At 68.7% G+C, this 25,760-nt stretch overlaps 1 protein-coding gene across 4 annotated transcripts in view; it reads right to left on the minus strand.

Annotated features, from left to right (window-relative positions):
• SH3BP2 (SH3 domain binding protein 2) overlaps positions 1–25,760 on the minus strand; it is a 34,026-nt gene that overhangs the window by 4,131 nt on the left and 4,135 nt on the right. The window contains exons 1-8 of one of the 4 annotated variants that reach the window (XM_054708537.1): positions 18,569–18,592; positions 8,288–8,427; positions 7,222–7,324; positions 4,699–4,816; positions 4,406–4,476; positions 2,153–2,247; positions 1,854–1,922; positions 612–1,248 (exon numbers count right to left, since the gene is read on the minus strand). In XM_054708537.1, coding sequence (XP_054564512.1) covers positions 612–1,248; positions 1,854–1,922; positions 2,153–2,247; positions 4,406–4,476; positions 4,699–4,816; positions 7,222–7,324; positions 8,288–8,423 — 1,229 coding nt within the window. In that variant the 5' untranslated portion in view covers positions 8,424–8,427; positions 18,569–18,592. Of the gene's footprint in view, positions 1–611; positions 1,249–1,853; positions 1,923–2,152; positions 2,248–4,405; positions 4,477–4,698; positions 4,817–7,221; positions 7,325–8,287; positions 8,428–11,816; positions 11,989–17,406; positions 17,545–18,568; positions 18,593–25,760 lie in introns of those variants that run through there. The other 3 variants (XM_054708526.1, XM_054708520.1, XM_054708532.1) reach the window with 3 other exon arrangements.

A 25,760-nucleotide genomic window follows, 5' to 3' on the forward strand; every position in this document is an offset into this window, starting at 1 on the left:
CGTGGCCGAGGGTGCTGGGGGCCCGGTTTAGCGCACCCACTCGAGGCACAGCCTGTGGCTCCCAGGACCTTCACTGCTGCGGGTCCCGGGGCTCTCTGACCACAGGCTGCGGACACTGGAAGTGGGGCCACCGGGGCTCCTGGCACTGCCCAGCAACAAAGCAGGCCTGGGTGAGTCACAGCCACGCTCCACATTCCAGCAAGTTCCCAATGGGGGGGGGGGGGATGCCGAGGCAGCCCCAGTGGCTCCAGAGCCAGGGGCACAGCCAGGGCCCCAGGCAGGGTCCCAAAGGCTCACAGCCCGAGCTGTCCCCCAGGCCTCTCGCAGGGCAGGCGGCCACCCTGCCAGCCCTCCCGACCCCAAAGGCCCTGGCCCGGCACAGCAGGGGCTCGGAATCCTGTCCCCACAGCCCCTTCGCCCAGGGGAGGCAGCCATGAGCCCCAGGCCCACGATGCCCGGGCTGACGTGCCTCAAGGGCAAGGTGGGACATCCTCGGACCCGGGTCAGGTGCAGAGGCCGCTGGGCCGAGGCAGAGCCTTCCTACCCGGGCAGGGCTGACTGCCCCCAGCGTGGGGAGGAGGCCGGTGCAGGGGAGAGCGGGCAGCACTCACTGGAGGTGAGGCAGGGGCGTCTTCTCCGACCTGGGCAGGACCGGGGCCCGCGCTGGGGGCTCGGGCACGGGCAGCTTCAGGGCAGGAGGCCGGGGCGCCACGGGGGGCACGAACAGTCCAGGCTTGGCCGTCTCCCTCAGGGGGGCCTCCTCCACTGTCATCAGGAACTTGGGCTTGTTGGCTGGCACGGGTGGGGGCTCGGGCGTGGGCGGCCCGCGGGGGGACAGGTGGAAGGACTTGAGTTTATCGCAGTTCCTGGAGGTGGCCGCGGCCACGCCAGCAGGGCCGGCTCCGGGGCTGGGGACCCGGGGCTCCGGGCTGGGGCTCTCAGGGAAGCACGGGGGTCTGCGGAGGGTGGGCAAGCTGGGCAGGCTGCCCATCGGAGGGTCACTCATCCTCCGGGAGGTAGCCAGCACCCTGGGGCCAGGCTCCGGCCACCTCGGGCCCAGCAGGTCCCGCTTGAAGTCCTCAGGAGCCGGGCCAACCTCGGGGAGGCCGCGCTTCGGGGGCGGGGGTGGCAGCAGAGGGCCGGGGCCCCTGGAGGTGAAGGAGTGGGCGCGGGACACGTCGGAGAAGGCGGGCTTCCTGGGCGTGGGCACGGGCGGCGGGGGGTAGGCTGGCGGGTGCGTCAGGGCATCTGCGGAGCGAAGAGACCCAGTGGGTGAGCAAGTCTCACTGGTGAGGCGGGACCAGCACCCCCTGCGGGTACCAGGTGCCCCCCTTCCTCTGGGGTCTGACCCAGCCCACGCCCCTGGCCGCCCAGCCCTCCTGCGTGCGGCAGCCTGAGCAGGCTCCCTGAAACCCAGATGTCACACCAGGAGCCATGGGGTGCCAGCGGCGAGGAGGCAAGGAGGACCCCGAGGAGCTGGTCTCTCTGAGGCCGGATTCCTACTGGGGGGGAGGGAGGGGGGGAGGGCGGCTCGGAGGGAGACGAGGGTCGTGTAAGGTGCCCTGAGACAAGAGGTGACACTGACGAGCTGGGGGGCACAGAGCGCAGGCTGGAGGTGTCAACAGTGTCAGCAGCCGGTCGATGCCATTGGCTGTGGCCCAGGTGGGACGGTGGGAGGGGCCTGTGAGGGCCTGTCTGGCCTTGTGGACCAGCCTGGCTCCCGCCCCAGTGGGCCCTCTCCTGCTCCGCTCCCTCTGACCCGCCGGCCACAATGGAGAGGCCGAGGCCCGGGGTGGAGCTGGCAGTCCCTGCCCTCTGCCCAAAGCACCCCAGCCCACCAGCTGGCCACCTACCCTCGAGCTTCCCGGGCTCGGGGGAGTCAGGCTCCAAGTACGAGTCGTCCTCGTCGTCCTGCTCGTAGTCTGTGGGCAGATGCGGGGAGGGGGTCAGCACAGGGCGGCCCAGGCCCGGCTGCACCCCGGGCGGAGGGCGAGGCTCGGGGCACTGCCCTCAGGGAGGCCGGGGCAGGGCTGGGGCAGGACGGGCGGGCTGGGGAGCCACAGGGACAGAGCGGGCAGCAGCCCGGAGGCGGCCCTGGCATGGCCAGGTCCGGGTGTGGAGCGGGACGGGGAGCACGCCGAGACGCCCTCACCTTCGTTGTCCGTGGGGTACGGAGAGAGGCTGATGTCCACAGGCCGCTCAATGGCACCGTAGAAGCTGTCGGTGTCCGAGCTGGAGTCGCTGAGGCTGCGGGAGGAAGGGCGGCAGTGAGCACAGGGCGGCGTTCCCTCGGCACGCACACGGACACGCCGCAAACACGTGGACACACAGACACGACAAACACGGGCACTGCACACACCACACACGGATGCGGGCACGGGCACAGACCTAGACACAGGCGAACACAACGAGGACAGACAGGCACGCAGACAGACACACGACCTGCTCCATCGAGGGCACAAGGACCAACACGGAGATGAGGCTGTGGTGCCTCCCCCGCCCCATGGTTTCTGCCACAGTGTGGCCCCGAGCGGCCGGATGCTGCCCCGCCTCAGGGCCCCGACCCCCTGCTCCTGCTCCTGCTCCTGCCCCGGGGGCTGTCATCGCTAGGCCGGGCCTACCGCAGGGCACCGGGCCTACCGCAGGGCAGCGGGCCTACCGCAGGGCAGCGGGCCTACCGCAGGGCAGGACACCAGGCCTACCGCAGGGCACCGGGCCTACCGCAGGGCACCGGGCCTACCGCTGGGCAGCGGGCCTACCGCAGGGCAGCGGGCCTACCGCAGGGCAGCGGGCCTACCGCTGGGCACCAGGCCTACCGCAGGGCAGCGGGCCTACCGCAGGGCAGCGGGCCTACCGCAGGGCAGCGGGCCTACCGCTGGGCAGCGGGCCTACCGCAGGGCAGCGGGCCTACCGCTGGGCACCGGGCCTACCGCAGGGCAGCAGGCCTACCGCAGGGCACCGGGCCTACCGCTGGGCACCGGGCCTACCGCAGGGCACCGGGCCTACCGCTGGGCACCGGGCCTACCGCAGGGCAGCGGGTCTACCGCTGGGCAGCGGGCCTACCGCAGGGCAGCGGGCCTACCGCAGGGCAGGGCACCAGGCCTACCGCAGGGCAGCGGGCCTACCGCAGGGCAGGGCACCAGGCCTACCGCAGGGCAGCGGGCCTACCGCTGGGCACCGGGCCTACCGCTGGGCAGCGGGCCTACCGCAGGGCAGCGGGCCTACCGCAGGGCAGGGCACCAGGCCTACCGCAGGGCAGCGGGCCTACCGCTGGGCAGCGGGCCTACCGCAGGGCAGCGGGCCTACCGCAGGGCAGGGCACCAGGCCTACCGCAGGGCAGCGGGCCTACCGCAGGGCAGGGCACCAGGCCTACCGCAGGGCAGCGGGCCTACCGCTGGGCACCGGGCCTACCGCTGGGCAGCGGGCCTACCGCAGGGCAGCGGGCCTACCGCAGGGCAGCGGGCCTACCGCAGGGCAGGGCACCAGGCCTACCGCAGGGCAGCGGGCCTACCGCAGGGCAGCAGGCCTACCGCAGGGCAGCGGGCCTACCGCAGGGCAGGGCACCAGGCCTACCGCAGGGCACCGGGCCTACCGCAGGGCAGCGGGCCTACCGCACGGCACCGGGCCTACCGCAGGGCAGGACACCAGGCCTACCGCAGGGCACCGGGCCTACCGCAGGGCACCGGGCCTACCGCAGGGCAGCGGGCCTACCGCAGGGCACCGGGCCTACCGCAGGGCACCGGGCCTACCGCAGGGCACCGGGCCTACCGCAGGGCAGCGGGCCTACCGCAGGGCACCGGGCCTACCGCAGGGCAGCGGGCCTACCGCAGGGCACCGGGCCTACCGCAGGGCACCGGGCCTACCGCAGGGCAGGGCACCGGGCCTACCGCAGGGCACCGGGCCTACCGCAGGGCAGGGCACCAGGCCTACCGCAGGGCACCGGGCCTACCGCAGGGCAGGGCACCGGGCCTACCGCAGGGCACTGGCTGGAACTGAGGGCCGGGAGCTCCAGGGCAGGTAGGGACCTGCAAGGTGGCCTGGGGGTGCCGGGCCTCCTCTGGGCCTCAGTGGCCTCGGCTACGAAAGGATGGAATGGGTCTGTTCCACCCAAGACCTCCTGCTGCTGGGACACCCCGGTGAGGTCCCCGAGACCCAGATGGACAGAGCCGGTGTCCTGGGGACTCACTCCTGAGCCAGCCAGGGCGGACACAGAGGGGCAGTACCCACAGCTCTGAGCTGCTGCAAATGCTGGGCCTCCCCAGTGGGCAGCTGAGAGCACGTGACCCCCAAGTAGGAACTACCACACACACACACACACACACACACACACACACACTCAGGTGCCCGCGTACCCGGGATTACAGACGTGGGGGCGGGAGGGGGACGGGGTGGAGCCCAGGCCCACCTGGCGTCCAGCGGCACGTCCTTCTTCTCGTGGAGGGGGCCGATCTCCCTGCGCAGCAAGGTCATCCAGCTCTGTGGGGAAGCAGGCCCAGTGGGCATGAGCTGCCCAGGGCACGGCCCTCCTCCCGCCATGCCCTGCTGTGCCCGCCGAGGCCGGGAGGCCCCCTCAGCCCATGCAGGGCTCCTCCTGAGGGCAGGTTCTGGGCACGTGGTGCGGGTCGCTGGGTGTGCGGACGGGCACTGAGGGCGGCACCTGCGGCTGGCCATGCGCTAACCCCGCCCCCGGGCCGTCACCTTGCGCTCGTCCTCCGAGGAAGCTGAGAAGAACCAGGTGCGGTGCTTCTTGCTGATGTGGACGATCTTGAAGGGGAAGACGTTGTTGGACGTGGTCTCCTCGGCCGCCCGCATCACCCTGGGGGCACAGCCAGTGTCACCACCTGTCCACGCCCACAGGGCTGCCCCGCCCTGGACGGGCCTGGCACCCCCACCGGCTCCAGGGGACAGATCTGCATGGTCGGGCGAAGGCTGGCGGCTCCAGGCAGAGGAAAGGAGTTTGGAGAAGAGAGCGTCCCTCCCGGGTGACCCCAGAGCGGCCACAGGGCCCTGGAGCCCCCTCTGCGGCTGTGCTCCGGCCCACCTGCCTCTGGGCTGGGCGCCCGGGCAAGGTTCCCCACTGAGGCTGTGGCGGGTGTGAGCCGAGGTGAGTCACTGCCCGAGGGTCCGTCCCACCACTGAAACCATACCCCCCCCCCCCCCCCCCGTTCCTCACAGGCGGGGCAGGCCCTTCCTCCGCTGACCCTGCTCCCATCGCCCATGGCGTCCGGGGAGGGTCCCCAGGCTGGGGTCTGCCAGGCATGGGCGATTGGCACAGACTGATGCCACAGTGCAGGGCCCTGGTGCCCACTTCACCCTGCCATGCGGGCCCTGGAGCCATGGGGTGGATCCGGATGACACTAATGGGCTGCACAGTATAGCATGCCACGTCCCACCCAGAGGGCCCGGCTGCACACGCCAGCATGCCACGTCCCACCCAGAGGGCTCCAGCCCAGTATCCGCCTGTCCATTCGCTTGGGAACCCCTTGAGGGCAGGCTCATGGCCCCTCGCCGGACGGACCCAGCCCACAGCACCTGTGAAGCAGGGAGCTGGCCCCAGCCTGGGAGGCCCCTGGAGCCAGGGTGGCCTGGGTCAGGGCCTGCGACGGGCTAGGCCTGAGTCTGTGGGGGGAATGGAGGCTGTGGTGTAAGGAGGCTGCGAGGAGGGAGGCAGGAGTCACTGGCAGCAGGCCGGATGGGGACTCTGGAGAGCACGCTGCCCCAACCCCAAGGCCTGAGGCAGCAGGAAGGCCCGGCCTCATCCCAGGCCTTACACAGCCTGAGGCCAGACTGTGAGGAGGGCGAGGCCATGGAGGCCGAGAGGAGGTGGGCGAGGCTGGGCACGGTGCCAAGGGGTAGGGAGACCTGAGCCATCTGGGTAGAGTGTGGCGGGAACAAGAGGCAGGTCCAGCCAGAATTCGGTTGTGGGGCTGGGGGAGTAGGGTCAGGGGGAGCAGGGCGGGGGGGGGGGGGGGGGGGGGGGAGGGGCAGGGGGAGCTGGGTCGGGGGAGCAGGGTCAGGGGGGAGCAGGGCGGGGGGGGGGGGAGGGGCTGGGGGAGCTGGGTCGAGGGAGCAGGGTCAGGGGGGAGCAGGGTCAGGGGGGAACAGGGCGGGGGGGAACAGGGCGGGGGGGAGGGGCTGGAGGAGCAGGGTCAGGAGGAGCAGGGTCAGGGGGGAGCGGGGTGAGGGGCAGGGGGAGCTGGGTCGGGGGAGCAGGGTCAGGGGGGAGCGGGGGGGAGGGGCTGGGGGAGCAGCATCAGGGGGAGCAGGGTCAGGGGGGAGCAGGGCGGGGGGGAGGGGCTGGGGGAGCAGGGTCAGGGGGAACAGGGTCAGGGAGGAGCAGGGCGGGGGAGGGAGGGGCTGGGGGAGCAGGGTCAGGGGGAGCAGGGGGGGGGAGGGTCAGGGGGAGCTGGGTCGGGGGAGCAGGGTCAGGGGGAGCAGGGTCAGGGGGGAGCAGGGCGGGGGGGAGGGGCTGGGGGAGCAGGGTCAGGGGGAACAGGGTCAGGGAGGAGCAGGGCGGGGGAGGGAGGGGCTGGGGGAGCAGGGTCAGGGGGAGCAGGGGGGGGGAGGGTCAGGGGGAGCTGGGTCGGGGGAGCAGGGTCAGGGGGAGCAGGGTCAGGGGGGAGCAGGGCGGGGGGGAGGGGCTGGGGGAGCAGGGTCAGGGGGAGCAGGGTCAGGGGGGAGCAGGGCGGGGGAGGGAGGGGCTGGGGGAGCAGGGTCAGGGGGAGCAGGGGGGGGGAGGGTCAGGGGGAGCTGGGTCGGGGGAGCAGGGTCAGGGGGAGCAGGGTCAGGGGGGAGCAGGGCGGGGGGGAGGGGCAGGGGGAGCTGGGTCGGGGGAGCAGGGCGGGGGGGGAGGGGCAGGGGGAGCTGGGTCGGGGGAGCAGGGCGGGGGGGGGAGGGGCAGGGGGAGCTGGGTCGGGGGAGCAGGGCGGGGGGGAGGGGCTGGGGGAGCAGGGTCAGGGGGGAGCAGGGCGGGGGGGGAGGGTCAGGGGGAGCTGGGTCGGGGGAGCAGGGTCAGGGGGAGCAGGGTCAGGGGGGAGCAGGGCGGGGGGGAGGGTCAGGGGGAGCTGGGTCGGGGGAGCAGGGCGGGGGGGAGGGGCAGGGGGAGCTGGGTCGGGGGAGCAGGGCGGGGGGGAGGGGCAGGGGGAGCTGGGTCGGGGGAGCCAGCATGCCCAGGTACTCAGCCCTGTGGGGCAGCCCACTGCAGAGCTGACAGGCACTCACCGGTTGTAGCCGCTCAGCGAGAAGGCGCCCTGCGGGCAGGCGGAGGTGCTGCTCTTGAAGTAGTAGATGCATCGCTTGTGGATGATGACAAAGCGCAGGGGCCCTGCGGGCAGCGGCGAGGGTGCGGGTGAGCTGGGGGCCGCTGGGCACACCCCACTCTGGGGACCCTCCGCAGGGGCCATGGGCGATTGGACCAGGCTCTGAACCCACAGAATGGAAGGGCAAGGAGCTGGGCCGGCATGCCGCCGCGCCCCAGGAGTCCAGCCTGGGGTCAAAGGCGGACAAAGTCGTGGGCGTGCTGGCCAGCCCGGGCAGGGGAGGTCCGGGGCGTGGCTGTGCGGACAAGGGCTGCGAGGCTGGCTCCAGGAAGGGCAGAGCAGGGCCAGAGGCCTGGGGAGGCCCAGCCGCCTCGCTGGGTGCTGCGGGCTGCTGGGAGGTTCCCTCCACCCCAGGCTGGCACAGCACAGCGAGGGAGGGGCAAAGAGGAGGCGGCACAGAAGCCCCGAGTTTGGCTCTGACCCCAGGCTGAGCAGTCCCGCTGAGACCCGCTCTCCACTGCCCCACCCCGAGCAGCCCACCGGCCCGGGGAGGTCAGTGACAGCGCGCCCCTGGAGGCACCCTGTCCAGAGACAGCAGACCAGCTGGTGCCCAGCCTGGGGCACCACGACCAGGCAGCACCCGGAGGGATGGGCAGGCCCGGGTGCTCTGGGCCCTCAGTGCCTTGGCAAGTGGCATCTCCCGGGACCGGGGCTCCCCTCTCCCAGCCTGCGGTCCCAGGGCCCAGCCCCCGCGTTCACGCAGCTCTCGGCTTGGCGTGTGGGGTCATTTCACACCACGTGACCGGACAAGGCGGGGCTCAACCCGACCAGCTGGTCGGCACCGTCACCAAGTACCCGAGCTCTGCACCACCCAAGCCCCTCCCAGTCCCGCGAGCGGAGGCCGCCTCCGGTCCCCCAGGCTGGCGGCCACCGGGGAGGGAGGGGAACCCGGGAGGGCCCCCACGGAAGGCACCGGAGGCTCAGCTCTGTCCCCGCGCCCCCATCCTGCTCCCACCACAGGGGCTCACATTTGAGCAGCTGCAGCTGGGTGCCGCCCTTCTTGTGCAGGTAGCCGGCCTTGGCCACGCCCCCGGGCATGGTCAGCAGGTTCTGGGCCCCGATGGCCTTCATGGGGACAGGCCAGTGCATCTCCTCGGCCGCCATGAAGCTGCAATGAAAGCAGAGGTGTCTCAGCCAGGGGTGGGGGCGGCGGGGGACACCACCAAGGTCCTGAGGCCGCAGGAAGGCTCGGGGCAGGAGGGTGGGAAGGCTGCCTTCTGAAGGCCCAGGGACCCTGAGAGCTGAGTGTGTTCTTTCTTTCTTTTCTTTTTTTTAAAATATATTTTATTGATTTTTTACAGAGAGGAAGGGAGAGGGACAGAGAGTCAGAAACATCAATGAGAGAGAAACATCGATCAGCTGCCTCTTGCACACCCCCTCCTGGGGATGTGCCCGCAACCAAGGCACATGCCCTCGACTGGAATCGAACACGGGACCCTTCAGTCCACAGGCCGACGCTCTATCCACTGAGCCACACCGGCCAGGGCTGCGTGTGTTCTTTCATGTCACTGGTTCACTCAGCTCTCACCTACTGAGCTCATGGCCCCTGGAGGCTGGGACAGCAGGGAAGGAATTCAGGAAACCACTGGCCCAGGAAAGTCAGGCCTCAGGCCATAACCAAGTACAAGTGCCAGGTGAGTCTATAATGGGGCCGGGCCTGGACAGGAAATTCCAGGAGGGCTCCCAGGAGGCGTTGAGTCACAGCCTGAGGAGGGAGTTAAAGAGGTACAGGGCTGGGGCAGGCCCTGGGCACCCTCTACACCAGCTCCAACCTTCAGCAGGGAGGGGCGTGGCCCCCAGATACCCCACCCTCCACTCCTCCCTGCCCTTACCTGGCTTCTGTCCATCCCTTTCTTTTTTTCTTATTATTTTTTTATTACTGATTTTAGAAAGAGAGGAGGCGGGGGGAGAGAAAGAAATGTCTATTTGTTATTCTACTGACTTATGCGTTCATTCATTGTGTGGTTCTTGTATGTGCCCTGACCAGGGAGCTCACCCACAACCTTGGCATATCAGGACCACACTCTCACCAACTGAGCTGCCCGGCCAGGGCCTGTCCATCCTTTCCTTAAGGCCCTGACCAGGAAGCAGAAACGCAGGGAGCCCCCAGCCCCCAGCTCCTGGGTCAGACAACCCAGGTTCCTGTCCTGGCTCGGCCTTCGGGGGATCCCTAAGCCTCAGTTGCTGGGGCTGTAAAATGGGAGGACAGCGCAGATGCAGCTTGGCACACAGCACACCCTCACCCCCGCCGGGACCACACGGAACATGGTCCCAGGGGTTATAAACTGACGTGAGCGGAGCAAGGACGACGGGCCAAGCACTGACGTGGACCAGGGCAAAAAGCCCCGATGCCTAGCAGGGGGCAAAACTGGGAAAACAAGACCCTCGCCCCAGGGTAGGCTTTCCTCCCCTAGCTTATCAGGGTCAGGCTGCTGACCCCTGACCTTCCCCTCCCTCAGGATAACATCTAGGCCTCAGTTGTAGGCCAGCTCCAGGCCCAGGAAAGCAGCAAAACCGGACAAGTGATGCCGTGGCTGCCTCAGGACCAGCCGCCGCATGGAGGAATGACCGTGCCCTGGAGCCGACCAATTGGAGGAGACCATGACCCAGAAAGCACACCTGGAGGGCGGATGAGGGGTCCGTCAGACCCTCCCTGAGACCTCCCCTGAGATCCCCCAGCAGGAGGTCACAGCTCAGGGCAAAGCAAGGTCCCTGAGCACACACACCACTCCCTTCCCTTCTCCAAGGGTCCCCACAAGACTTGCAACCAGGGGAGCAATGGCAGTAGCAGCTGGTGGCTCACCCGACCCTGTCTCCAAGGCCCCTTTTCTCTGACGTCCCCGTGAGCCAAGGCAGCCCAGCCTGGGCGCTGCTGCTGCTGCTTCTCGCCCTTCCTTGTTGCACTGTCCTAAGCACGTTTTTGCTGCAGTCAGTAAATTCTTTATATTTACGTATATTTTTTTTATTGATTTCAGAGAGGAAGGGAGAGGGAGAGAGATAGAAACATCAATGATGAGAGAGCATCATTGATTGGCTGCCTCCTGCACGAACCCCACTGGGGATTGAGCCCGAAACCTGGGCATGTGCCCTTGACTGGAATCGAACCCGGGACCCTTCAGTCCACAAACCGATGCTCTATCCACTGAGCCAAACCGGCTAGGGCTGTGGTTGGCAAACCACGGCTCAAGAGCCACATGTGGCTCTTTGGCCCCTTGAGTGTGTCTCTTCCACAAAATACCACGTGCGGGCGCGCACGTACAGTGCGATCGAAACTTCGTGGCCCATGCGCAGAAGTCGGTTTTCGGCCTGGGCGAGTCTATTTTGAAGAAGTGGCGCTAGAACACTCAAGGGGCCAAAGAGCCGCATGAGGCTCGCGAGCCGCGGTTTGCCCACCACTGGGCTAGGGCATCGGTCAAATTCTTGCTTGCTTTTCTACATCGTTTTTCCCGTTGATCTTTTAGAGCAGCGGTCGCCACCTGGTGATCCATGGACCCTGGCGGTCCCTGAGGTCCGGAAGGTTGGGGACCGCTGTTTCAGAGCGTGGAAGGGAGGTGTAGAAACACAGAGAGAGAAACATCGACCTGAGACATCGACTGGCTGCCCTCCGCATGCCCCCCGACCAGGGCCCGCGCATCGAGCCCGCAACCAAGGTGCGTGCCCTTAACCGGACTCGAACCCGGGACCCTTCAGTCTGAGGGCCGGCACTCTATCCACTGAGCCACACCGGCTGGGGCTCCTTTTCTCTTGACTGAAGCATTTCCCTCAAGACAAGAACCAGGCTCTTGGCTCCATGGAACTCCGGAGCGGGGCGGCTGTCGGCCGGGGTGGGCCGTGCAGCCCTCCGGCCGGGTCAGTCCGGTGAGGTCACGCGGCCCGGCCGGCTGGCATCGGGTGAGTTACTCGGACGTTTGGTTTCCAAGCTGACAACGCTGCACGGCCCACCGCGAGGGGACAACCACCCAGGGGCCGGAAAGGTCCCCCCCCCCCCCCCCCCCCGGGCTGGGGCAGGCCCAGGTCCCAGGCCCCAGGTCCCGGCTCGGGCCTGCACCTCCTCCGGCGTCCAGCTGCCCCCCAAACCTGCCAGCTGTTTCTCACTTCCGGCCTCACAGGGCGGCCTCCCGCTCATCCTTCAAGACCCCGACTCACGGTCCCCCGTGGGGCACCCCCCGCCCCCGGCCCGGGCTCCGGTGGAGCTGGAGGAGCTGTGTGCTCGGCAGGGAGCCGCCAAGGGCAGACCCCCGGCCGGCCCGGCCCCCAGCCCGGCCCCCAGACAAAGCCTCTCCGCCGCGAGGAGCCGCGCCCCGTGGTGCTCCCCGCCCCGCCGGCCTCGGCCTCCGGGACCCGGGCCGCCCGGCGGCTGCTCCGCACCCAAAGCCGATCCCCGCGGCCGGGGCCCCACTGCGGGGCGGGGACACACCGGGGCGCCGCCCGCCCGCACCCCGCCGCCCAGCCCGCCTTTGTTCCCGCAGGAGCCGGCCCGCCGGGCTCCGTACTCACGGCGTCCACGCGGCGGGCACGGCCGGCTTCCGGGGGGCGGACCCCCGGCCCCGCGCGCACCGACACGGCCCCCGGCTGGGCCTCCCCGCCGCCTCGCCCCAGGCGCTCGGCTCCCGGGGACCCCAGCCCCGCGGCCGGAGCCCCGCACCCGCCATGCTGCCGCGCCCCGCCCCGCGCCGCCGGCTCCTCCCCGCGGGGAGGGGGAGCTCGCGGGCAGGTGAGGGCCCCGCCCCCGCACCGCCCCCCGCACCGCCCCTTCCCCGCGGGCAGGTGAGGACCCCGCCCCCGCTCCGCCCCCCGCTCCGCCCCTTCCCCGCGGGCAGGTGAGGGCCCCGCCCCCGCTCCGCCCCCCGCTCCGCCCCTTCCCCGCGGGCAGGTGAGGACCCCGCCCCCCCGCTCCGCCCCTTCCCCGCGGGCAGGTGAGGACCCCGCCCCCGCACCGCCCCCCGCACCGCCCCTTCCCCGCGGGCAGGTGAAGGCTCCGCCCCCGCACCGCCCCCCGCTCCGCCCCTTCCCCACGGGCAGGTGAAGGCTCCGCCCCCCGCTCCGCCCCTTCCCCGCGGGCAGGTGAAGGCTCCGCCCCCCGCTCCGCCCCTTCCCCGCGGGCAGGTGATCGCCCCGCCCCGCTCCGCCCCCCGCTCCGCCCCTTCCCCGCGGGCAGGTGAGGACCCCGCCCCCCGCACCGCCCCTTCCCCGCGGGCACGCACACCTTTCCCGTACTGCCCGGTTCTGAATCTCCAGGGCCTCCTCAGCCCACCGGCCCTCCCGGGTCCCGCCCCCCCGAGGGCGAGGGCCTCTCCCGGCTTCCCCCCCACACCCCACCCCCACCCCGGGGCCTGTGCCGCCCGCCCTGGCTCCGCTGCCCAGTTTCCGCCGCCGGTGCCCGACCTAAGTCAGCTCAACAGGTGGCTCCGGTAACACCCTCCTTCGCAAACGGGCACTCACAGGAGGGAGGCCGGCGTGACCCTGAGGCCAACATGGAGTGCCCCGCAGGGCACACCTCAGACCCAGGCCTGGGCCTGCAGACAGGGTCTCCCGCCAGGGACCGGCCCGGAGGAAGGAAGGAGGCGTTCAATAGCCACGGAGGGTGACACACGGGATCAATCGGATAGAGGACAAAAGCCACATGATGGTCTCAGGAAAAAGGCACGTGACAAACCTCGACAGTCCTTTCCGCTGAGAACACCCCTCCACAGACCAGGCCTCGGAGGGACCGTCCTCAAGCTGGTCAGGCAGCTGGAGACACACACACACACACACACACAACACACACACACACACCCCGGCTCGCCCACAGCCGAAGGCTCTGCCCGAGGCGGGACAAGGCCGGACCGCCCGCCTCGCTGCCCCGAACCTGGTCCTGGGGCTCCAGCCCCGTGGTTCTCAACCTTCTAACGCCGCGGCCCTTCAATACAGCTCCTCATGCTGTGGTGACCCCCAACCATAACATTACTTTCGTTGCTACTTCATAACTGTAATGTTGCTACTGTTATGAATCGTATGTAATGTAAATAGCTGTGTTTTCCGAGGGTCTCAGGCTCTACAGCAGCGGCTCTCAACCTGTGAGCCGCGACCCACAGGTTGAGAACCGCCAGCAGGGTCGCCTAAGACCATCGGAAAACACAGATATACACATTACGATTCATAACAGTAGCAACATTACAGTTATGAAGTAGCAACGAAAATAATTTTATGGTTGGGGTCACCACAACATGAGGAGCTGTATTGAAGGGTCGCGGCGTTAGAAGGTTGAGAACCACTACGAGTCTAGCCGATTCGATTAGGCAAGAAAAACGGAAGCCTCCCGCCCCAGAGGAAGAAGCTAAACTTCACAGACTAGATGTGCGTGTAGGAAACGCCAAGGAACCCACTAAAAGCGATTAGAACTAAACCGGGCTCCGCTGGGGCGCTGGCTACAAGATCAACACACGAAAACCGGTCGTATTTCTAGACCGTGGCACGCCAACAACCCAGAAATGCCTGAGGGTCCGCTCCCTCCTCGGGCATCTGCCCGCACCTCCGCGGGGCCGTGTCCCTCCCCGGGGCGGCACGGCCCCTCCGAACACGGACCGCCACGGTCGTCACCGTCCACCCCATCCTCACCAGCTCAGGCCCAGCACACGGGGCGCCCCGGGAGCCCCAACGGAGGCGGCGAGTCCACCCTGGCGGGGGGGTGGGGAAAGGCCCGGGGGGCCCACAGAGCCCCAGCCGCTGTGCCGCACCCTCCGGGCCTGTCAGGGGACGGGGCAGCTGCTGTGAGGACAGACGGCGCCCACGCTCCTGCTCCCCACCTGGGGGAGGTGGGGGGAGTCCTCCATTCTCACCTGGCCACCGCCCCTCCCTGGGCATGCTGAGGGCTCCAGGTGGCCACTGACTGACCCTGGGTGGGGAGGGGGTCGTGACAGGCCAGGCTGTGCTCCGTCTTCACATGCACACACACACGCACACACACACACACCCCGAGTGTCCCTGCTTCAGGGACAGATGCGGACAGCCGCAGCCCCTCTCAGAGGGACGCCTGTCCAAAGGGAAGCCCATCCTGACACCACAGCGCCCTCTGGCCGCCACGCCCTGCCCTGCGCCGGCGGTGAGCTGGGCTGGCTGACAGCTGACCGGAGAGCCGTGCCAGGCCAGGCTAGAGTGAAAGGGGAGTGGTGGCTGAGAGTGAGGGTGGCGGCAGGCCATGGTGGCCATGGTGACCACACAGCTTTGGGGGGACTCTCAGCCCAGCTCACGGACCCCATCGGTGCCCGAGAAAGTTGAGGGGAGCCCCCAGGGGTCACCCGTCGTCCTGGCAGCCTTGCCTCCCTGGCTGTCTCTCATTGCCCATGGCCTCCCCCCAGCCCCAGTGACCTGACGGTGAAACTCCATTCGCCCCCGGGGCCCCACAGGAAACCCGTCCCCTTCTCTAGGGAGACACCCCAGTGGTGCCCCTCGCCATGCTGCTAGGGTGCCTGCTGAGCCCCCGCTGGGAGCTGTCGGGGGCACTGCTGGAGACTTGGGTTCGAGTCCCTCCAGGCTGTGCTCCACTGAGCCTCGGCTCCCTCCCAAAGGAGGCCTGGGGAGGACACCCTGAGCCCCGGCACCCAGGGCACCGGCTGACCCTCCGGCCCGGCCGCCCTGTGAGCTGGCAGCCGCCCAGCTGCGGTGCAGGGCGCTCTGTTCCCGCAGCTGAGCGGCCGCCTGGACAAGGCTCTGGGGACACGCAGGTAGGGGTGGGTGCCGGGTGGCGCTGCTGGGCGTCTGCAGGTGTGTGCCCTGGGAGAGGCACCTGGGCACCGGGCACTCTCGGGCTCTGCTCCTGGGCTCACGCTCCCCCCTCAAAGCTGAGATTGGTCTCGGGGACCCGGGGCCGGGGGGCAGGGGCGGGGACAGCAGGCGGTGGAGCTCTCCATCACAGCCGCAGCCCCAGCGAGTTCCAGGAAGTCAGGCTGTGGGGGCCGTCCGCCCAGGACGGGGTGCTCGCCGCATGCAGGCCGCCTGGGAGCTGGGCGCTGCGGTCCACATGGCCGCGTGCCACGGGCAGTGCGCTCCATAGGAGGTCCTGTGTGTGCGCGTGTGCGTGTGCGTGCGTGGGTGTGCACGGTGTGAGCCGTGCATGAGAGTGAAGTGGGGTCCCGGGAGGGCTGGGCTCCGGCGGGACCTGCAGACATGCCGCGGACACGGTGAGGGACTGGCGCCTCGTGTGACCAGTCAGGGCGCTCCTGTCAGTGGGGACGGGCTGGCCAGTGTGTGGGAGCCACAGGTCCCCAACACACATTCACACGCTCAACCACGTACACTTCCTCATTGCCCACGTGCACCTACACATTCACGCTCACACCAGGGCGCACACGCATTCTCATAACACCCACTCACACACATACATGCACACGTAACACCCACTCACACACATACATGCACACGTAACACCCACTCACACACATACATGCACACGTAACACCCACTCACACACATACATGCACACGTAACACCCACTCACACACATACATGCACACGTAACACCCACTCACGCATATACATGCACACGTAACACCCACTCGCACACATACATGCACACGTAACACCCACTCACACATGTTCATGTACTGGTCCATACACACTCACACCTACATAGGTGCACCTCATTCAAACGTGCATGCACACACTCACATGCATTCTTACACACTCACGCTTGCGCGTGCCCACAGCCTCCCGGGCTGGCAGGAGCCTCCGTACGTGGCCCTGTGCCCCGGGCAGGGGGTGGGCCTTGCCAAAACCTCACCACCACCCCAGCCCTGCACCGCGCAGCGCCAAGGCCAGCCTGCCAGCGCATTACAGCCCAGGCTCAGCGCCTTACTCCCATTTTACAGACTAGGACACTGAGGCCGGGAGAGGCTCGGGGCCCTCGCCGTGGACAGCTCAGGGCACCATCCCAACATCCCCTGAGGTGTGAACCGGCGTCGCCCCACGTCACTAATGAAGACTCCAAGGGTCAGAGAAGACACAGCCAGTCAATGGGGGGCGCTCACCCCGCCTGGAGCAGCCACGCCCCCAGCCTGGCACAGGGCACAGGGCACAGGGCGGAGGGCACAGGGCACAGGGCGGAGGGCACAGGGCACAGGGCGGAGGGCGGAGGGCCGGAGCTGCATGGACCCTGGCGCCTCACACCCGCTCGTCAGTGCTTGCCTTTCGGTTTCCCCTTCCCCTTCCTCTTCCCGGAACCCTTCTCCGTAAAAGAATCAAAACCAAACATCTCCCATGAAGGCGGTGAGCAGCCGCGCCAGAGGGAGGGTGCCAGCCAGGCCCCAAGGAAAGCCCCTGCCGGGGGCCCGGCCCCGGCTCCTCGGCTCTGTGCCAGGCCCCGAGCACAGGCCCGGCTGGCAGCCAGGGGCCCACACACGCCATCCGAGCCCTCGGCGCATGGCTCACTCACACACTCACTCAGACACACACACACTCACAGTCTCACACCATCACACTCACTCACACACTCAGACACACACTCACAGTCTCACACCATCACACTCACTCACTCACTCAGACACTCACTCAGACACACACTCACACACTCACAGTCTCACACCATCACACTCACACACTCACACACTCACAGTCTCACACCATCACACTCACACACTCACTCAGACACACTCACACACTTACAGTCTCACACCATCACACTCACACACTCACTCAGACACACTCACACACTCATAGTCTCACACCATCACACTCACACACTCACTCAGACACTCACTCAGACACACACTCACACACTCAGTCTCACACCATCACACTCACTCACACACTCACAGTCTCACACCATCACACTCACACACTCACTCAGACACACACTCACTCACACACTCACACTCACATCTTCACACTCACAACGCTCTCACACACTCACTCACACCCCGTGTGTGCACACACAGGTCCCAAAGGCCAAGGCCCCCCCGGCAGGGTGTGCTGTGGGCACGCTGGCCCGGCCTCCCTGCCAGCTGCCAGCTGCGTGCCCAGCGCCCCCTCCTCTGCTCCCCTCGGGCCTCCCCAAGTGGCTCTGCCGTTGCTGGCGGCACCCCCTCCCCAGGGCCCAGGCCCCACTGACCTGAGGGCACTGGCCCAGCACATGGCTCTCCTCCTGCCTGGCGACGGGTTGGGGGCAGGCGTCCGGGGGCCGCGGGAGGCCATGGGCTCAGGGGCCCCGGGCCGAGGCCTGCATCTCCCCGCGGCGAGGCCTGCCCTGCGCTGCCGGGCGTGACAGCGGCTGCTCGGGGCCTGTGGCCTCCAGGCCTCTCCCCCTCTGGGGACTTCCTGTTGCCGGTCCCTGGGCAGCCGGTCGCCGCCCGCACTTCCTGCCTTCCACCCGCAGAGACCTGAGGCCCGCGCTGGCCCACGGCGCTGCTCAGCCCACGGGGCTGGAGTGGCCCGGCTTCCGGGCCTGTGGGCAGAGACCGCAGCCCTCTAGGTCCCGGGGGGCAGCTGTGTCCCCTGGGAGGAGGCTCCCGCAGGCCCCCGCGGCCCCCCGAGCCGAGGCTTCTCCCAGCTCCACCTGAACCCTCGCATCCCAGGGCCCCAGGCCCAGCCTCCTGGGCCCTGAGAAACCCCCGCCCAGAACCCGCCCCTCCGCCCCCCCCCCCCCCCCAGCTGGCTACCGCCCAGCACGCTCCTCCCACCAACCTGAGCACGAGTGCCCAGCTCTGCCCTCCGAGGCCACACGGGGTGGTCACCGCTCTGCCCTTTGACACCAAAGGACCAAGACACGGCTCCAAGCCCAGGCCAGGCCCTACCCTCCCGGAGCCGCCCACATCGCCGGGCCGCCACGCTGCTGGCTCTGGGGCGCTGGGCGGATGCTGGGACTGAGTGGCCACGGCCCAGAGCAGAGGAAGGGGGGTCCCTGAGGGGCCCAGACTTGTGGGGGCCCTTTCCCAGCCCTGGGTTCCCTCCGGAGGCTGAGCCAGGAGCCTGGGCTGCTGTGACCTCCCAGGCCCTGGCTCTCGGGCCTGGTTCTCCGCGTGCCCTCCCAGCTCCCGAGGCAGATCACCCGCTGGGCATTCAGCCACCCGCCCGCCAAGGAGGGCAGCTCCCTGGCCTTGTATTTCACGCGGAGCTGGGAGTCAGGTGGGGACCCCGCCCAGCGTCCCAGCAGGAGGCGCGTGGGGCTGGAGCATCGCTGGGGTCCCCTCTCCCACTCCCCCCTCCCTTACCCCAAGGGCCGGAGCCTCAAAGTGTCAGGGACCACCCTGCCACGCCACACGCAGGACACTTACCAGGGTGGGTGGGAGCCAGCCAACAGGGCCGGCCGGGGCCAAGGGTCAGCCTGAACAAAAAGGGGGGGAGGGAGCTTCACTCGGGGCTCGGGGTCCCGCCGGCTCCGGAGCCAGGCGAGCACCGGGCGCTGCTGGTGTTGCCCACACCTGCCCGGGTTTGCATGTGGCATTAACTCAGGACCTGGTCCTGGATCAGCCCGATGGCCCGAAGCCCGGGGACAGGGGTCCCTGTAAGAAGCAGAGGGTAGCCCTAACCGGTGAGGCTCAGTGGATAGGGTGTCGGCCTGTGGACTGAAGGGTCCCAGGTTCGATTCCGGTCAAGGGCATGTACCTTGGTTGTGGGCACATCCCCAGTGGGGGGCGTGCAGGAGGCAGCTGATCGATGTTTCTAACTATCCCTCTCTCTTCCTCTCTGTAAAAAATCAATAAAATATATTTAAAAAAAAAAAAGAAGAAGAAGCAGAGGGTACACTGAGGAGACGTCGGTGCAGACAGACCACGACGGAGCGATGCGGCCACAGGCCCAGGGAGTGGCCGGCCTGGCCGGAGGCTGAGAGGCCCCAGGCGGGAGTGCGGCCCCGCCTACACTTGGTTCTGACCTCTGGCCTCCAGAACACAGAGGTCCGAGGCTGTGTGAGCCCCTGGCAGCGGCACTTTCCGCAGCGGCCGTGGGAAACGCTGCCCCGGGACCCGCCATCCCTTTCCTGACGAAGTCGGGCGCCTACTGCACCCCGGCCGCCCGCGTGCCCGGGGCCTGCCAGGCCTGGCTCACCCTGCCCCCTCCCGGGCATGGCGAGGCCGTGCAGGCCCGCGCCCACCACTCTTGCTCACCCTGGCCAGCCCTTCGGTGGCTCCGTCGAGTGTGGGGTCCGGCTCCCGCTCCCCACCCTGGGCCGTCTCGAAGACCACAGTGGTCTCCACCTGGAAACCTAATCCTCCCAACAGACGCTCCCTCCTCTTTGGAGACAGAACCATCTGGAATCTCACCTGGCCCCGGAAACCTCCCACCCGATGGCACAGCCCCGCTCACCAGCGTCCACAGGTGGATCCCAGCCCCCCACGGCCGAGGCAGGCCCCGGGGTGGGCAGTGGGTCAGTGTCCTGTCCACACACGTGGCCAAGCCGCCGACGTGGCCATCACAGCACGGGCCTGGACCCTGCTGAGAGCCAGGGCGAAGAACCGTGGCTGGCCCGACCCATGAGGCTCAGCGGTTGAGGTGATGACCTGTAAACCAGGTCACAGTTCAATGCCCCCGTTTCGGGCTCGGTCCCCAGTAGGGGGCGTGCCGGAGGCAGCGATCACTGGTTCTCTCATCGCTGATGCTTCTCTCTCTCTCCCTTCCTCTCTGAAGTCAATAAAACATAGAAAAGGGACTGTGGCTTGCAGCCCACTGGACCCTCCACAGGCACGGATTGGCAGGGAGGCTGCGCCCAGGCCACTGCGCCCGGGACGGCTGCGCTGGAGCTGCCCGCACCCCCGAGCCCGGAAGACAGCAGTGGCCGGGCTCCGGGGGCACCAGGATGGAGGCGGGCACCCTGGCCTCTCCTGCGGCCCAGGCCCAGGGACTCCAGGAGGCACAGGAAGAGGGGGGCATGGAGGCCATGAGGGGGCCCGGGCTTCCGAGGACGAAGGCCGAGCTGCGGGAGGGTGGGTTTCTCCTCTGGGGCCCCCTGCTCAAGCTCTGCGCCCGCACATCCCGATGCTCCGCCCACAGCACCTGGGCCTTCCCCTCCAGCCTGGGGCCTCCGCCCGGCAAACGTTCCCAAGCTGAGCAGCTTCTCCCGGGGCCGAGGGCCCGAGCTTCGGACAGTGCGGGGCCTCAGGGCCGGGGCCTCAGGGCCGGGGCCTCAGGGGTGCAGAGCCCTGGATGGGAGGCGCCCAGGAGGACAGCACTTGGGGTGGGCGGGGTGTGAGTAGGGAGGCGGCTGGGCAGGGCCTCCAGGCTGAGGTCCTGTCCTGGGCACCAGGGCCCACAGGCCATATGGGGGGGGGGCAGGTTGGGGTGTCGCTTTCCTGTACCTCTCCCACTTCTAACCACAGCGGCAGAGGCGGTCCAGGATTCACACTTCAGTTCATCATAACACTGACGAGTTTCCACCTCTCAATTGCCTGAGAAAACTCTCCCGAGGGCAATGATGGATGGTGGGCCCGTCCACCCCGAGTTCCTGCCCGCCCGCCCCGCCCCACCCCGGCCCAGGAGGCTCCCTGCCCCGCCCCGGGGCCAGCTTAGGCACCCAAGGCCCCAGACCCTGCAGGGGACGCGGGTGCCACCCCCGAGAGGCGCTCAGTCCACGTCTGCCACCATGAGACTCTGCCCCACCCTCAGGAACCTTGGTGAGCAGGGTGGGGCAGTGGTTAGAGCACGGACTTCCTTGGGGACGGGCCTGGCTCATTCTCCTCCTAACCGTGTGGCCCACCCCGAGCCTCAGGTTCCTTCTCTGGCAGCTCCTGGGTGGCGCTGTCCAAAGACCCCGTGGCAGGCTGTTGGGCAGGGTTCCCCCAGGGGCCCCGGCCGCTGGGTTCCGGCAACGCCGTCCTCACAGCCCGTTGGGGAGGAAGAGCCTTCTCTCAAGCCGTCTGGACAGCAGCGCTCCCGGCCACCCGGCCCATTCTGAGCTGTTACCCCACGACGGGAAGGCTGCCTGGAGGGGAGGGGCCAGGCCTTTGCCACAGCGGCTCCTCGCTCAGTCCAAGGAGCCGCCCCTCCTGCTCCCGTGGCCCCGGGCAGACCTCGCTGCTCAGCCGGCCACCTGCACGGGCCGCCCGGGGGCAGGGCCCTCCCGCTCCCAGGGGAGGCTGCCCCTCAGGACCCCCAGCATGTCCGGTCTGTCTGTGGGCTACCTGCCCTCCCCGCAGTGCGCCCGGTATGCCCTGGGCACCCCCTGCAGCATGAACAGATGGGCCCCCCACTAGCTGGACGCCCCCTACTCTCCATGGGGTCCAGTTCACGGGGCTCATTTGTTTCATCAAACCGTTCAGCTGACCTAACACCCCCACTTCACCTCCGCGGGCGCTCTGGCTGCATGGCAGGCGCCCGGCTCTGCACCCTGAGGGACCTGAGCCAGGCACCAGGGCCCCGCCTCGGGGTCCTCGCTCACGAAGCAAGGCCGCGGCCTGCACCGCGAGCCCGTGGGCAGCCGGGACCACGCTCCCTCCCTGAGCCTGCGGGCCCCGCCCCCCCTCCCCCGGGCAGGCGGGGCTGCCCCTGCTGCTGACCCCAAGGGGCAAGGGCACGGGGCGGGCAGAAACCTGGCAGGACCGGTCGGACGCCCAGAAGGACAGACCGTCTTCTCTAAAGTCCACGTCAAGCTGACCCCGAGCCAGACCAGGCACCAAGGAGAGGGGTCTTCCCCAAACCCCGCCCGCCCCGCTCCGCTTCCGGCCACGGGGCTCCCGCACACCCACCTCCGGCCCCTCCGGGCACTCACTGCCCGGGGCCCACCCTGGCTCCGGGCTGGATCCCGGCTGCGAGGGGCTGGGATGGGCCCGCTCAGGGGCAGAGGCTGCCACCACCAGCCCCTCCTGGGGACAGTGTCCCCCTGCTGAGGCCAAGGCAGGGTGTGAAGGCCGGCACCTCCCCGCCTGCAGTCATTTCGAGATGGCGGGCCAGGCCGATGGGCAGGGCAGGGGCAGGAAGCGCCCTCCTCGGAAGGGGTGCCAGGCCAATGTGTCAGCTCCGGCCCGCGCAGTCCCCAGCTCCCACGGCTGAACTCTGCTCTCCCGATGAGGAAGTTGAGGCTGAGCGGCTGCAGTCACGGCCACCCAGCCAGCACTGCCCATGTGACCCCGGGCCCGGGCCACCTCGCCCATTTCCTGCCAGGCCTGGTCCTGAGGGGCAGAGGGGGCCCCAGGGCCTACTCTCAGGTGCTCCCACCTGGGGGGACACCCACCAGCCCAGGGGCAGCTAGAGGGCTCGGGCTCTGGGCAGAGGCCACGCTGCGTGCAGGGCTGCCCTCCTGGCTCAGAGCCGGCCTGTTTAGCCACAGCTCAGAGGAGGCAGGACCCGGCGGCACGGGCCCCACCCGGCCCTGCTCACGCTCACAGCGGCCGTGCCCTCGGGGGCTCTGGTGCTCATCCGGGAACTAACTCTGGCAAAGAAGCAGAGCCCGGCCTCAGTTTCCCCAGCAGGAGCGCAGGCTGTCCCAGGCACTGGGGGGGGGGGGCTGGCTGGAGCCACGGGGCCTGCACCCGGCATTACCCCGACCCCGCGTCCCCAGTCTCGGGGCCGAGGGAGGCAGTCAGGGCACTGCCTCCTGCCTGCGAGCCCACACCCTTCCCCTCAGGATCCAAGCTGGCCGCCCTCCAGCGAGGGCTCCCAGGCTGCTGGGGAGGCAGCCACCTCTGACTCACACCCTCGTGACGCTGTTCCGCCCAACACGGTGACACACCGGCCAGCGTGCCGGGAGGAATCTTCCCCGAGAGGTAGCCAAGCAGGAAGAGCACACGAAAAGCGTTGGGTCCGAAGCAGCTTGTGCAAAGGGCCTGGGGTCAGGGTGAGAGGAGGCACAGGCCTTCAGACACGGGGGACCGGGGCAGGCCCAATCCAGGCCGCTGTATGGATGTTCCCACACCTGCCCCGGCTGAGCACTGAGCACTGAGCGCTGTTCGGGACCGGCCTCCAGTCCCGCCTCTCCTCTTCGCACTGGGGACCTGGAGTCACTTCACCCGGGGCCTCACTCCCTCAGCCTCCCATACCGGCTTGTTGGTAACAGCGTCCTGAGGACAAGGAGGCAGCTCACGGGGACTCCCCAGGGGCACTTGGCCTTGTGCTGGGCCCCAGGGTGTCTGGGGGTGAAGGGCACCCTGCTTAGCCCAGATCCCAGCAGCAGGGTGAGGTGACAGGGAACATAGCTGAGGTTGGGTGTGGGGGGGAGGAGAGGAGGCAGCCAGAGCGATCCAGCACCACTGCGCCTCGCCGGAGCCCAGGGTGGAGGCCAAGGTCAGCCACGCCACACACTGCGTGGACACCTGCTGTCCGCAGTGCCAGCCCAGGGCATCCCAGGGCAGACCAGCTGGGTCACCGGCCTTGACCCCTGTGGCTGCCCCGCCATCTGTTCCATTACTCATCGCTCTCGTCCCCTTCATGCCTTGGTGGCCTCCCTCAAACCACAGGGGCCTCCCTCAGCCCATACAGCTCGGGGCACTTTATCCCCCGGGCCAGGGCTCCTGGTCAGGACGGGGCACCAGGGCCACTGTGGTGAGGTCTGGCCAGCCTGGCTCCTCCTGCCGGCGGTCTGACCCCCGGGACCAGGCCCCCTGTCTGGGCGGAGGTTTGGTGATGCCCGCTCTGCCCAGGCTGGAACGGTCAGGGTCAGGCTGGGTCGGCTACACACAGCGTCACCTCCTTCTCCCACTGACTTCAGCCTTTTAGGATTCGGTCTTTCTTCAGTTTTAACCTACTTTCCCCCTTTTGTCACGAATGTGAATTTTTAAGCCGTTTTCAAACGTTTTTTTCCTTTGACGCGGTTGGTCGATGCTCACCCTCTGAGCGTTGTATTGGAGGCCCTGTCATTTGCTTTGGGCGTGGCCTTAGGTGGTCACACTGGGGGGCTGGGCCTTGTCCTCTCACCGGATACCTCCTGCACCCCCCCAGGCCTGGAGAGCAGCTCCCGGGTGCCAGGCTGGGTCTGGGGGAGCAGCCACTCGGGCATGGGTCTCCGGGGTCTCCGTCTCACAGTGGCAAGGGACAGAGACAGGCCGAGGAAGGGGGAGCTGAGAGGGGCCCCAGGAAGAGGCAGAGGGGGGCCGAAGAGGGAAGGAGGAGCCCGCTGAGCCAGCACGAAGCTGGGGAACTGAGAGCAGCGCGCTCCGCCCCGGCCTGGGAGCCCTGGGCTTGGGGCTGGACAGGATGACTCATGGCCACTGGCTCCTGTGCACCCCCGTGAGGACCCCCCTGTGAGGACCCCCTTGTGCACGTCCCCATGTGCACACCCCCCTGTGCGTGCCCTGTGGGCCTGGCTGACCCCCAGTCCCAGGCCCTCACACGGCCCCATTGTTCCAGGCCCTGTGAGGAGAAGGGTTGGCCCCGGGCCGGGTGGGTGGGAAGAGGCCCAGCCCCCAGACGCCCTGCCCCTCCCCGGGCATCTGTGCCCAGCACTTGACAGGCGGGAGAGGGGGTTTCCATGTGCCCTGCACACTGTCCCCGTGCACGGCCAGGGGTCCGGGGATCCTGCACCCCACACCCCCACCCCCCTCCTCGCTCGGAGCCGCCGGCTCAGCCGCAGCCCAGGCCCCTCCTGGCAGGCGCCCTTCCCTGACCTCTCACCCTGTCCCACCGGACAACCTCCTGCCTGTTTTCGGCCCAGCTCAGGTCACCCCAACACCCGCGGGTGCCCTAGTGAGGGCAGGTCGTGGCCCTCAGGGTCCCAGGCGGTTTGGGGGGGGGGGATCGCAGAGCCCAGTTCGGGCTGGAGGGGAGGGCCTCCGGCAGAGCGCATCCCCACTGCCCCCAGGACTCAGCTGGGCCCTTCCTCAAAGGGTGGCCGGCTCCAGCCAGAGCCCTGGCCTCCACAGCCAGGCCCGTGTGAGCCCCAGGCCCGTGTGAGCCCCCAGGCCCGTGTGAGCCCCAGGCCCGTGTGAGCCCCAGGCCCGTGTGAGCCCCAGGCCCGTGTGAGCCCCCAGGCCCGGGCTCTCCCGTGCGCCCGGCTACCTCCCCACCCCGGCACAGTGGCCTTGGATCACTGGATCCCAGGGAAGGCGCCCGCCTGGCCCTGCCCTCAGCCGGGGGGGCGTGGGGGGGCGCGCCATCACGGGGCCACCGTGGACGGGCAGGCACTCTCCTCCAGCGGGTGCCCCGCAGGCTCCCAGGGGCAAGGTGGCTGCTTGGCCGGCAGAGCCTCCCGGGGCCAGGGACCTGCCACGGGTCGGGCAGTCTGCCCTGTGGGGGGGAGGTGCGGCTCAGCGGGTGCTGCAGAAACACCCTCCCAGGAAGAACCCATGGGTCACAGCTCTGCTGGCCAGAGAAGCCAGCAAAGAGGCCTGGTGGTGGGTGGGGTGGGAGCAGGGTGGGCATTGCCAGGCGGGTTCCCGTCTCACCAGCTCTCACCCTGGGCCCAGGGGCCCCTCAGTGGGGGTCACTGACTGCTCGGGCCGGCTGGGCCCCCGCCCCCAGCCCTCTTGCAGGCCCTGCCCAAGCCTCCTCGGCCACCGCTGCAGGGGGTGGGGGTCTCCAGACCCAGATGGAGCGGAGCAC

This window comes from Eptesicus fuscus, chromosome 2 (assembly GCF_027574615.1).
Source record: "Eptesicus fuscus isolate TK198812 chromosome 2, DD_ASM_mEF_20220401, whole genome shotgun sequence".
Lineage (NCBI taxonomy): Eukaryota > Metazoa > Chordata > Mammalia > Chiroptera > Vespertilionidae > Eptesicus > Eptesicus fuscus.